The sequence below is a fragment of the Hirundo rustica genome, chromosome 8, assembly GCF_015227805.2.
Source record: "Hirundo rustica isolate bHirRus1 chromosome 8, bHirRus1.pri.v3, whole genome shotgun sequence".
Lineage (NCBI taxonomy): Eukaryota > Metazoa > Chordata > Aves > Passeriformes > Hirundinidae > Hirundo > Hirundo rustica.
In genome coordinates this window covers 33,843,691-33,857,152 of record NC_053457.1, presented here as the reverse complement: position 1 = coordinate 33,857,152, position 13,462 = coordinate 33,843,691, and the positions used below count along the sequence as shown (strand labels likewise).

Genomic DNA, 13,462 nt, shown 5'->3' with positions numbered 1-13,462 from the left:
CTTAAAAGTCATTTCCAACACCCAACTGTTGTGGGTTTTCACCACAAAGGCATAAACTGGCTCTTATTAAGCTGGGTGTGGATAGCTGCCGCCAACTCCATCATCCCAACAGCCCAAAATTCCACAAGAATCACCCTGAACACAGCCCCAAAGCAGTTATTTATTATTATTTACAGAGCAACAGAACGCAGTGGTTCCATAAAATTGTTATAAGCAGCTTTTTAATTTTTACTCAATGTGAGAGTCCATTTAAAATAAGAAAGAGAAAAAAAAAAGAAATTAAAGGCCTGCCCAGCTTTACTTTCTAAGTGTCATTTGTACTTTGAACATACAGTTTTTCTACAGCCTGATGTATTTCTACAGAACAGAAATCCACGGATTCTCAGGCCAAAGTTTGCAAGCAACTTCTGACTGCAAGAAAATCCACTCCAGAAAGATTCAGCCATGAGGAATCCGCCCCAGGAGAGGACACACCAGGGAGAAGAAGGAATACCTGCCCTCAGCAGACACTTTGCCTTGTGTGTGTCACTGATGTTGTTCCTAACATCAGCTTTCAGCTAATCGCCTTCGTTGATCAGTTTTAGCAGAAATCAACACTGAGACTTCATGGGTTTGATTGTAGAGCAAGAGAGGAGCAACAGGTTTGGAAAACAAGGGTGGAAGAAAAAGAAACAAACCCCAAAGGCTCGAATTGAAACACTCAGGTGTTGCCTCATCCCTGGAAGTGTCCAAGGCCAGGCTGGACAGGGCTTGGAGCAGGGTGGAAGGCGTCCCTGCCCACGCAAAGATCACAACATTTCAGAGTTCAATCCCAAAAAACCCCAAAATCTCGTGCAAGTGCTGAGCACAGCTCTGGGTCCTCCTCCAAGGATCTGAGCAACCTCTGTGACCTCCTCATGAGCGGCTCCTCCGTAGGAGCAAACACTGCTGCATTCATTTGGGGAACAAAAAGAGTATTATGGGAAAATCTGCTGCTCGCAGTCCTGGTGTGACATCCTCAAAAAGGGCCTTTTGCTTCCCCAAACTTCAACAGAGGACTTTCAGACAATCTGCAAGCAAGCAAAAGTTTCAGGTTTTCTTCTCTGAGAGCAGAAGAGCTGTTTTTTTCAAGCCACAACGTTATTAGGAAATAACCATCTTTATATTGTGCTTAAGGACTTTGTTCTGGTTTTCCCTCTTAAATACTGGATATCAAAAACTCACAACACAGTCCTTGAATTTCTACAACTGCCTGAAAGCACACAGGGAAATTCTGTCTCCAGCTGACTGGGGAGAGGCCTTACAAAATGTGCCAGCCCTAAATCAGAGCTGTCCAAACTCCCAGAATCACGGAATTGTTTAGGTTGGAAAAACCCTCCAAGATCTTCAAGTCCAACCATGGCCCCCACTGCCCCATGTCCCCAAGGGCCACATCCACAGGGCTTTTAAATCCCTCCAGGGATGGGGACTCCAGCACTGCCAGGGTTGGAATTCCTTTCCATAAAGGAATTTTCCCAAATATCCAACCTAAACCTCCCCTGGCACAACTTGAGGTCATTTCTTCTTGTGCTGTTCCTTGGGAGAAGAACCAACCTCCATCTCAGAAGGGCATGAAAAAAAATCTCAGCATTTCCTCTACTACAATTTGTTCTTCTCCCAAAACAAGAAAGTAGCAACTTTTCAAGGCTCTGGAAAAATTCCTTGCTCCTGCCAGCCTCCCCCTCTCTGTTGTTCCTCTGCCACCTCTGCTGGGACATCATCAAATTCATCCCTGAAACTGCAATGTCCATAATAGTCCTTGGATTTCCTCAGGTTTCTGTGCTGATCTAGGGTTTGTGCCTCAGCAAATAACCAAAAAGAAACAAAGCACCAGAAAAGTCATTTTAAAAAAAAGTTTAAAAAAGTAAAAAAAAAAAGACCTATTTCTTCTCCTCCTTAGTTGTTCCTGTGTAGTACACAGTTAAACACAGTTAAATTGTACCACAGTCTTCTTTGGGAATGGGTTCTCTTATTTTTTAATATCTAGATTGTATTAAGATGAACTACTTAAAAGATAATTAACAGAACTCTATTTACAAGCACTTTCCATTTTAATCCAGAATTTCCTTTGGGAATTTTCTGCAATAGGTGCATTTCCTTTTTTTTTTTTTTTGGGGGGGGGGAAAGTATTTCCATGACCTTTTTTTGTTGTTGTTGTTTTTTCCAACTGAATGAGGTTGCAAAAACAAAGCCCTGCCTATTTAAATATAATATCCAGATAAGCTATTTATGGAAGGGCAGTGTTTACACTTTGGACTACAACTCATTGAGAACATGCACAACAACAGTGCTCGAGAAGCTGCTCTGTAACCGGGATCTGAGGCTCTAAAACAAACAAAAAAAAAATAAAAAGGTAAAGCTCTCCTTCATCCTCAGCTTCCAGGTGAAATCTCAGCACCACATGAATATGCATTTTGTATTTTATATACAGCATCACAAGTTGGCGAGGCGCCTCGGGACCTCTGAAGAAGGCAGAGAATAAATGAGAATCATTTTAATTAAAAGCAAATTAAAGGGTCCTCTAATCCAGGCAGTAGCAGCAAATCCGCAGAGAGTTTTTAGGATGAGGCTCCTTGAAGTTCCATCGCTTACAACCCTCCCTAATTCCAGCTTCTTTCCCTGATTCTCCCCCAAGGAGGCTCAGAAACTGCACAAGATCAGGTTTATTATGAAAATTCTGCTCTAGTTGCTAAAAAAAGCTTTTGCTCCAGTTTCTCAGTGGCCAGAGGCACTCACACCCTCACAGAGCAAATAAAAATAAAGGAATGACAAAGGCAACGTTTCTGCTCACTGCAGGGGGAAAGAAGAAATAAGATTCCATTTTAGGCTTTTACCAAGTCGTTTCAGTGTTGTTTGGGAAAGTTGGACTTCTCCTCCTTGACAGGAGGCTTTGGAAATGCAGCTCAAAAAAAACCCCAAAATCAACTAAGTAACCACGTAGGGAAATGTTATCACAGGAATGGCTTCAGATCAGAGAAGTCCCATGGAAGGAGAATGTGGACAACTAAAATAAAATTATTACTGTGCTCTGTCCCTCCAGCAGGAGGAAATTACTGGGAAAATCTCCCTGCTTTCCTCCTGCCTGTCCCCAGTTCACCGTGTGCTACCCAATAAATTCCAGAATGAATTTACAAACGCTCCCAAAAATAAACAGGAAGCTAAACCCAGTCATAGTGTTTATTTCTGTCTAAAAGGCATTTTAATATGTATTTATCTCCTTAAATAACTGAATTCCTCCGCTGCGAGAAAAAAAAAGGCACAAAAAATCCCAACCTTGAGGGAAAGAATCCAAACAACCGAACAAGAGGAACGGAAAAGAAAAAAAAAGAAAATGGGCAAAATGCCTGGAGAAACTCTGCTTTGATTTTGACACATGGGAATAAATGGGGAAAAAAAATATTCAGCTAACCCTTCTTTTAATCAAAACATCTTCCATCTCGTGTGCAAATTTCAACAGCTGAGAAAGCATCCTACTCAATCTCCCCAAAGTGGTGTCAGCATGTTTTATGTAAATACTGCTTAACAAGGGATGGGTGTTTGCAGCAAACATTTTTGGGTTCTGCTTTAGGAGCTCTGGATCAGCCTCTGGATAGCAGGAGGAATTGGAATTCTGGAGGGGATAACAGGAGATGTGCACAGAGGAAAAGTTGTGGGGTTTTTTTTCCTTCAAATAGTCAGGATGTATTTGTTAATGAGGAGTTTTCAGTAGTTATTTAATAAATTAACAGGAGAAAAAGCTGGTGAGTCAGCTGTGCACCAAACTGTGGCACAGAATATCTTGGAAACGGCTTTAAATGTGTGGACAGAAATTGGGGTTTGGTGACGCTGTCACCCTGAAAGGATCCCCGGACCAAGGCAGCTCCCCTGGGACGGTCAGAGCAGTGACACACGGAGCACAACCGCTCTCAAACGGGATATCCAGGGACAGCAACAAGTCCCTGGCAGAATCCAGGCAATGCCCAACCTTCTGCTGGCCCTGGCACCTCCTGGCTCTGCTCCTCGGCAGCCTCTGTGCCCACCCAGGCAGAGCTCTCCTCGCCGGGCTCAGCGCTCTCCTCGCCAGGTCCACGTGGGCTCAGCAATAACAGGGATTTTATTCCTCCAGCTCTGGTTCTGAACGTCTCTCTTGTGGTACCTACAGATACACGGCCACATGAACCACCCCACAGCCATCTACAGCACCTCATGGCCATCCCATAACCACCTAAACCACCCCACAGCCATCTACAGCACCTCATGGCCATCCCATAACCACCTAAACCACCCCACAGCCATCTACAGCACCTCATGGCCATTCCATAACCACCTAAACCACCCCACAGCCATCTACAGCACCTCATGGCCATCCCATAACCATCTAAACCACCCCATAACCATCTTCAGCACCTCATGGCCATCCCATAACCATCTAAACCACCCCATAACCATCTTCAGCACCTCATGGCCATCCCATAACCATCTAAACCACCCCATAACCATCTACAGCACCTCATGGCCATCCCATAACCATCTAAACCACCCCATAACCATCTACAGCACCTCATGGCCGTCCCATAACCATCCAAACAACTCCACAACCATCTAAACCACCCCACAGCCATCTAAACCACCCCACAGCCATCCCATAACCATCTAAACCACCCCACGGCCACCTAAAACACCCAACAGCCATCCCATAAGCATCTAAAACACCCCATAATGATCTAAAATACCCCATGGACACCCCATAACCATCTAAACCACCTCATGGCAATCTACAACAATCAGCAGCCACCCTAGCAGGGCGTAAATCACCCCACAGCCACCCCAAAGCCACATAAAGCACCTCAGAGCCATCCAACAGGCATCTAAAACACCCCATAAACATCTAAAAACACGCCACAGCCACACAAAATCCATCTAAAATACCCCAGAGTCACCCCAAAGACACCTAGAACACCCTAATGCCATCTAAAAACCATCTAAAACACCTCATAGTCCCCTAGAACACCCCATAACCACCCCACAGCCACCCAAAGCACCCCACAGTATTAGGGAAATGTTCTTTTCACCATCACAGCAAGCAGGCACAGCTCCCAGCACTGGAAAAAGCAGCGTGCAGCATGTGCAGCAATACAAACAGCACAAAAACCACCACCAAGATCAAAGGATTTCTGTTTTCCAGCTTTCCTCTCTCGTCCCCTTCCCCTCTCGCTGCAGCTGAGAACTCCCTCTGCCACCCTGCCCCAGTGTTTGCTGTGCCAGGCCAGGAAAATATCTGGGTTAAAATAAAGAAATTCATTTTAAAGTGAGGATGGCAAAAGCCCTGCAGAAGGAAACATTTCCCTGATGGGATTTACAGCCCGCAAAAAAATGTTCTACATCCTCAGAGAGCAGCAGCTCAGGGGCATGAATAAGTGGCTGAGAACAGGCAGAAACCTGATAACAGTTTTTGGAAGAAGACAAATCCTTCTGGAAGAAGACACTGACATAAGCACAACATCCTTCACACTCACAGCCAAAACAACACCAGCAGCAGTTCATTTATTTCAGCGTTGTCTGTCTCCTCCGGTTAGAATAAAAATCTCTGTGCCATCCTGGCTCCCTGGGGACAAAGGGGAAGATAAACGGCTCGGGTAGACTGGGATGGGTGAGGCAGCTCCTGATGGAGCCAGGGGAGGGCAGGTCCTGCTCTCATCCCCACCTAGAGCTCAAGGAGAGCACAGATTCCTTCACAATCATTTGGCCCAAACCCCCTTCCTAGCCTGGGATCCACCTCAGATCCCTGATAAGAGCGAATTTCCTTCAATTCCCCCCTTCCACATCCCATAGAATGAACTCTACTTCACCAGCACCAGAGATTGTGCTCACTATTATTAAAGGAATATACATTTCCATCAGCTGGAGCGATAGAAAAGCCGTTCCCAAAGCGATAACACGAGGCTGGGGATGGCAATTCCTATTTTTACTCTCCTCAGAATGTTATCAGCATGGAGGAAAGGGAACTTCCAGATAAGCACACACAATCTCTCCTTTCTGAGGCACTGAGATTTATGACGGGGGCTGGTTTCTCACAATCACACACCTCAACAGCAGGAAACGTTTGAGTATCGCCCTCATCTCCATCCTGCCGGCCTTTCCTCAGCCCCAACCATTCCAGGGTCCATCAGCCAGGAGCTCTTCTGTCATTGAATGATGTACAGGAGATGTGGCTTCCCCCCCACACCTGTCAATTCTCATTGTCGAAGTGCTCTGATGCCAAGTTCACCTACAGCCTTTTCTTCCCTCACTTTTCAGGATTTAACATGATGTGAATAAACTGCTTCTCTGCCTTCCAATTTCACCTATCGAGCCAAGTGGAGAGGACTTTTCCTTGGAGAAGTGCACAGGAAGGAGGTCAGCATCCTCCAGAGATGCTTCAAGGAGCAGAAATTGGTTCCAAGATTGTTTTCTGTAACACTGAGGGGATAAATTAAAAGTTGTTGCCCTCAGGGAGCGTTTCTCGTTTGCATTTAAATAAAATTTCCTTCATTTGAAGATTTGGGGTATGTCCTACAGGGATTTGACCTTTTTGCTTGGATGCTGCTATCCTAAGACCTTCCTGCAGAAGCCAGAACCACTCTTTGTCCAACGTGGGAGATGAAAACTCAGATTTGTATCAATTTTTGCTTATTTCAGCCATTCTTCAGTACGATGATCCAAAAAGGAAGGGTGAACTCCATTCCTCCTTAAGTCATTATTCCTGCTGGCTCCAGGAGCACTCAGATGTTCCTGCTCAAAGGCTGGATAAACAGCCAGAAATCCAGATGCAAAACAAAAATGACCGGTGGGAGGCTGAAACAAAAATAGATAAAACTCCTTGAAGAAAAAAACTAAAAAAAAAACCCAAAAAACAAAAAAACACAACAAGAACAAGACTCTCAGTGTTCTACAAATTCTGATGAGGAGGGAGCTGTACAACTCCAAGCTGAAACACAAAATGGATGTGGGGAAATCTTCAGAGAGCTCCGGGAGTTGCTCAGGGCTGAAGATGACAACAAGGGCAGTGATTCCTGTCACCTCCAGACTGCCAGCACTACCAGTGCATGATGTGATTTAACAGAGAGAAGCCCACAAATGACAGGGATTTAATCTAGAGGCAGCCGGGATTCTCCACAGGCTCCCGCTCCTGAAATGGTGGAGAGTTTTGCCCAGCTTTTGGCACAGGCTGTGTTTCTCCACGAAGAAAACACCCTCTGTGACTTGGTTGCTTCGGAAAGGCTCAGACAACAGAGCCTGTCCTCCAGATGAACTTTCCTCTCAAAAACTGGCGCTCAGATGTGCCTGCACAGATGGGTTCAGCTCTGAACAGCACAGAGCTGGGAATCCATCGGCTCAGAAAGGCCTTGGATGCTTTTGGGCAGCCACAGCTTCTCTGTGCCAGGGCCTCACACCCAAAATTCCTGCCCAGTCTCCCCTCCAGCCCTGCCCTCTGGCAGTGGGAATCCATTCCCTGTGTCCTGCCCCTCCATCCCTTGTCCCCAGTCCCTCTCCAGCTCTCCTGGAGCACCTTTGGGCCCTGGAAGAGGCTCTGAGCTCTCCCTGGATCCTTCTCTTGTCCAGATGAACATTCCCAGCTCTCCCAGCCCGGCTCCAGCCCTCAGAGCATCCCCACCCCAGCAGCTCCACATCCTTACACATAACCGGTTCATCCCCAATTCCATGAATTATTTCACAACAGAGTAAATATTTCATCCCAGCATCAGCACAAGTCTTGCAGAAACCCAGCCGCAGTTGGCTCCTGACGGGTCCTCGTGGGCCACGGGCAACTGAGGTCAACTCGGCAAGAACATCCAACACATTTGTTCCCTTTGTTCCGCAGAAACGTCAGGACAGGGCAGCAAAATGAAAACCAGCAGAGTTTTCCTTTTAAAGGCTCACAGTAAAAATGTTATTGAAGGCATCAGTGGCCAGGAGGTTTCTCCCAAAGAGATGCACCGCAAACGAGGCGTGACAAGGCCCAAAGGCCACCCACACACAGGAGCCACTGCTCTGCTTCCCCAGCGAGAAAGCTGCTCCTTCTCCTGGAAAAAAACTCGGAAAAAGCCCCAAATCCGCTCAATTAGACCCAGGCTGGAGCGAAATTCAGGGGATTTCCATGAGGCTGCAGCGAGGGATCCCTGCCTGCTCCAGGGCATCCAGTTAACACCAAACTGCATTGAAAACAAAGCTTTGCCAGGAACCTGCAGAATAAATTCGCTGACTTTACGCGAGGGTGAAAGGAGAAATAATTTGAATTTGGATCTCTGGACCATATAATTTTAGGTCCCTCTAGGATCCAGGATTCTGAAGATTCCTCATCCATTCAGATCCAAGTGGAAGATCTGAATGAGGTTTCAAAGACTTTTCAAGACTTGATCCTACCTGGCCAAAAGCTCATGGACAGACACTCAAGACAGTCTCAAACACCACCAGCAGAGACATTCCCAAAAGAAGGAAAGCCAGCAATCCACTTGGAATTTTCTTATCCTGCCCAGGGTAACAGGTCAGATCTATTAAAGCCTAATTCAAAATAAAATGCAGCAGGAGCATCCCAGAGGCCCAATAACGATACCCCTGCCCCATTGTCTTGACTTTGTTTGCTTGGAAACAAAGCACACAGATGATCTGAGCATTCCAGAAATTTATAAACAGGGGATGTCTTGTTTGCCCATCCTTCCTACAGAAAGCCACATCAGCATAAACGTGTTTAAACCTGCCTGCACGCCTTGGGAAAAACGAGAGAAAATTAAGAGCTCTCAAGGAATCCAGGAGCAAAACAGGCTGTGGGGATTCTGTATGGAGAAATCCTCTTTTTGGGACCCAACAGCACCAGGACATTGCTGCCATAAACATGAATCTCGCTCAATTATTTAAAATGGGTCATAATCAAAATAAAGCTTAAAAAGTCCAAACTAAAGAAACACATCAACACTGCTGCCCCAACGACCCCAAAATTAATTTTACTACAACAATTACTGATTGCCACTATTCACTATCCCGATACAACAAGAATTAATTCTGTATTTAAAATGCCTTAGGCTTGGAGCTATTTTAAGGAGCCACTCTTTCCCAAATTCCTATTGCCAAACATCCCGTGTTGCAATTAAACAAGAGTTACAGCTTTTAAAGACTCTGATCAAAGAGCAGCGACGTGATGCAATTGTTTAGATGTTTCCAGGGAGACTTTAAAAAGCCAGAAAACACCTGGTGGTTTTAAGAGGTCCTCCTGGGAGTTCTTAAACACAGAGCTGGAAATTACACAAATGCCTCTGTGGTTTCTGAGTGTTGTTTCTTTTCAGCCCTGCAAATTAACAGAATCTCTTTAATACCTTTGAAAATTTATTAGCTCCTGCTCAACTGCTGCAAAGCCCTAAGCAGCAAAATCCCTGATGCCATCAGTTCTGCAAATGCATTGCTGCCTGTGATATTTATGTGCTGCATCACTGTAATGACTGATTTGAGGTGCTGAAAGCAGCTTGGAAAATTCCTCTCCTGCCTGAAATCACAATATTTTGCCACGTTTACATCCCACAGATACAATCCATCAACACACGTAGAACTAATGCCTGCTTTCAACATAAAATTATAATAAAACCCACCAATACTGCAAGGGATTTTAAAGAAAAGCATCATGCCCTCCTGACCTAGTGAGGTTAAGAGAAAAATAAACCTCAAATCCATAAAACACAACCACAAGCCCCCCCAAAAAAACAAGAAACATCATCACCTGCCTTTGGCTGAGGGAAGAGGGGACTTCCCTACACTCCTGCCTTGCCCTTCACAGAATGGAACAAATGGTTGCTGAATGGGCTCATTTTCCCCCTTGGGCTTTGTTGCTTCTGTCCCCGAGGAAAATTCCAGTTTCCCTGCAGGGATAAAGGTTCCTGTGAGCCCCGGAGGCAGCGCCCATGAATGGCTGCAGTGTTCAGGGCCAGAGCCAGTCATGCTCCCCAAAACAATTGGTGTTTGTGGCTCCTCAGGCAGCAGCCCACTGGGCATCAACAAAGGGCTGGGATCACCTCAGGGAGAAAACTTCAAGAGAAATGCAATATTTTCTCCAAAAAAATCCACCTTTTCCTTTCATATTTTCTCCACAAATACCCCTTTTTTGTTTCATACTTTCTCCAAAAATCCACTTCTTTTTAATTTCATGCTTTCTCCAAAAATCCCCCTTTTTTGTTCTATCCTCACACTTCAAAGCAACTCTGAACAACCACCACCAAAGCCATGGAGTGTCTCAAAATGAAAAGCAGGTGAGAAATGAGCTTAGCTAAGTGGGAGCTACAGCTCAGCCACACTCGAGTCATTAAAAAACGAGGGCAGATCTTGCTCTGGAAATGAATTTTTATGACAAAGTCTGTTACGCACATAAAGTCACATGTGCAAGGTGTTTTCTGTGTTCAGGCTCTGATTGTTCAAAGCAGAAATTCAAAGCCCATCACACTCCCCAGCTCCAGATTCTTCCCTGTAGCTCATTATCTGGAAGCTGAAGAGCAGCTCCAAACCCTGTCCTACAGATGGGATTTTCATCCCCACTCGCCCTGGGCATCCCTCAAGCCTCACTTCAATTCCTGCTTCTCTTCATCCTGCCCTTCCCAAAACCTCTGCTCCTCCACAAAGCCACTTCTGCCCCTGGGAACTAAAAATCAACTGCCTGAAGTTTCACTTCTAATCAAATCCCCAAATCCCGCCTTGCTTTATTCCCATTCAAACCATCCATGCAGTTTCTCTAACCACTGTTGCTTGTATAGAAATCACACCTTAAAAGCATTTTCCTCTCTTTTGTCTTGTCCTGTTGCCTTTGATTTGTTTCTTTTGGTGGCAAGGATCAATTGCTTTGTACAGACATGAACATGTGAAATGTACATTACCCAACGCTGAAACTCTACCAGTTTATCTCCCAAACTCCTTTCCCTCATCAGAGAGAGTCAATCAAACATCTTTGAATAATAAAATGGTCATTTAAGACGGTTAAAGGTGTCCAAAGCACTGCTGGATGGACACAAAACAGCACAAGACGTGGTTTATGCTCAGCTTCAGAACAGCTGATAGAAGGCACTGAATTTAAGTTTCTAATATATATAAATTCAGGAAAAATTATTTTTTTTTTTAAAAAAAACAACTTAGCACACTTCTGAAAAAGTAATACCTAGCTGTGACTGCATTTCTAGCAGAAAAATCACCCCCAGCATTGCTTCCTCCCTTCCCCCAGCCCCTGCACAGCTGGGCACAGTTCTGCAAACGCTGTCTGGCAGGACAGTTCCTTCCTCCCCTCCTTTCCCACGCTCCGGAGCCGGTTCCGATTACAGCTCCCAGCGACGGCCTTCGGAATGAGGGGGAAAACCAAAAAAAACCCCCTCCGGGATGGCCTGGCCATCCTTAAATCCCATTCCAGTAAAAATACACAGAGCAGAACTGTCCTGGAAGAACACGGTGAGCAGCACCAGCATCCCGCGCGGCATTAATTCCTGAAAACAGAAATGCAAAACTCCGCTCACAGGGAAAGTTTTGAGGGTTCCGTGATTTTCCAAGGAAGTTATTCATGTTTCTTCCTCGGAAAATTCTGGTGAATGAGGCCAAATTTGAAGGGTAAATTGTTTGCTGCGGCGCAGCAGTTCTCGAGCTCCTTCAGGACAAATTACAGCTCGAGTTAGACGTGCACAAAACTGAGCAATAACTTGGGCACCCATCAAAGATATCATCTTGAGGAGCCCAAAACCGAGCCCAGGATTTGAGGCTCCTCCTCGTAAAATGCCCCATTATGACAAAACCAATTATCTCAACACCACAAGCCCCTAAGTCTATTTTTAACAGTTCAAACTACGCAAGGTAAATAGGTCATTACTTAAATAAAGTTCCCTGCTTCCACCTTTTCCTTTCCTCTCTTCCCAGAAATATTTAAGCCTCTACAACTTCCTCTCCCCCCTACTTCTGCCGGGAAGCAGTGCTGGAGTGGGAGGTTTGCCTGTGGAAAACAGATTAGAATTTAGTGTTGGATCTGTGGCCTTGAAACGTGCCCTCAGTCGAGTTTTTCATTTGGGCTTTTCAAGATCGAGCAGCACACGTGTAATTTAAAAGCAGTTTGAAGCAGCAAAGTAGGGAGCTTGACTTCAAATTAATGAGCTTTTGACATCTGCAAACAAAATGATAACGTGAAGCCATTTAAACTCGGGCCTGTGTTTAACAGGGAAAGCATCTATCATTTTAATGTGGCTACACAAAGGCTTTTCTGCTGCAATCTGAAAGCTGTTTCACTACAATCCTGCTCTCAGCAGCAATTTGCAAACTTTGTTGTATCAGATTAGCAGAAAGACGGGCTGCAGATCAATTAATATCATTGAATAATTAAATGTTTTAAGTGACATTCTGTGGCATGATTGAAGACATTCATTAAACCTAAATTTAAATTAACCAGACTCAGGCCCTGAGACATCTAAACCCATAGAACACAGGGTACAACCATTATTTATGGCTTGTTTAAATCAGAATTTTACTACTCAGGAAAGGCCCAGCCCTGCAGCTCTAGCAATATTCCAGCAGAAACCAAGACTAGGAACGCAAAGGAAAATAAATCTTCCAAGGACAACCAGCAAAGATGACAAGATTAAAGGGCAAAAGACAATCAAGATGGAATTTACCAAAAGAAACTGTGCAGGATGAGGGAAGGGTTAGGAGTGAAAACTGCTCCAAAGCTAAGGAATTGCAGCTCTTGGCAAAGAAATATTTACAGATCCTTTATCAAATATCCTGCAAACCAGAGGGTCTGTAAGCAGGAATGTTCAAGTTGTGATCACGCTGATTTTCATTTACCAGAGTCAGATTTTCTTTTGGATGAAAAATTCCATTAAAAGAACCAAGAAATTACGGGAGCAAATGCCAAGATAAAAGCAGGCATGGTGCGAACCTCATGGAGCCTGGTCCCACCTTTGGGAATTCACAGACAGGACAGCAGCAACCCCTGTGGGATTCAGGATCACTGGCAGGGAGGTATCAACCCTTACAACCAACCCAAAGTCAACCACTCCGTCCTCATCCCGACCCACATCACCCCACAGCCATGGGAAAGGGGGTTTGGAACCACGGAGTTCCCAGCTCACCCCAGTCTGGCTCAACCAAAATTGCTCTGCTGATCTTCAAGGGGCACCGGGATGAACCACGGCAGCTCCAGCTCAGCTTCCTCCGGAAGTTATTCCAGGTGAAAGAGATTGGTTTTGGTTTTGAAAGGGAAGAAAACTCAAACCCCACAGCAATTAAAGGAACACCCAACCAGCAGGAAACCTGGAACCCATTGGGCTCAGGAGGGTGAGATCCTGCCATGGATGTGCAGTTGGGTATTTCATCCTAAATTATTTTCTCCAGAGCAACAAAACTTCCAAGTCAGAGGTTTATCCTCCAGCTGCCCTGATTATTGTGTCCTGAGCTTTTCGAAGTGACATGAGTAACA

General features: G+C 45.2%; 1 protein-coding gene across 5 annotated transcripts in view; it reads right to left on the bottom strand.

The window, feature by feature from the left end:
* The window catches only part of PTPRE (protein tyrosine phosphatase receptor type E), a 90,491-nt gene that overhangs the window by 71,941 nt on the left and 5,088 nt on the right, over nt 1-13,462 (bottom strand). Inside the window, exons 1-2 of one of the 5 annotated variants that reach the window (XM_040070945.2) lie at nt 9,746-9,768; nt 6,083-6,831 (exon numbers count right to left, since the gene is read on the bottom strand). The exons of 2 other annotated variants lie outside the window; for them this stretch is intronic. In XM_040070945.2, the coding sequence (XP_039926879.1) occupies nt 6,083-6,123 (41 nt within the window). In that variant the 5' untranslated portion in view covers nt 6,124-6,831; nt 9,746-9,768. Of the gene's footprint in view, nt 1-6,082; nt 6,832-9,745; nt 9,873-13,462 lie in introns of those variants that run through there. 2 more of the 5 variants (XM_040070944.1, XM_040070947.1) reach the window with 2 other exon arrangements.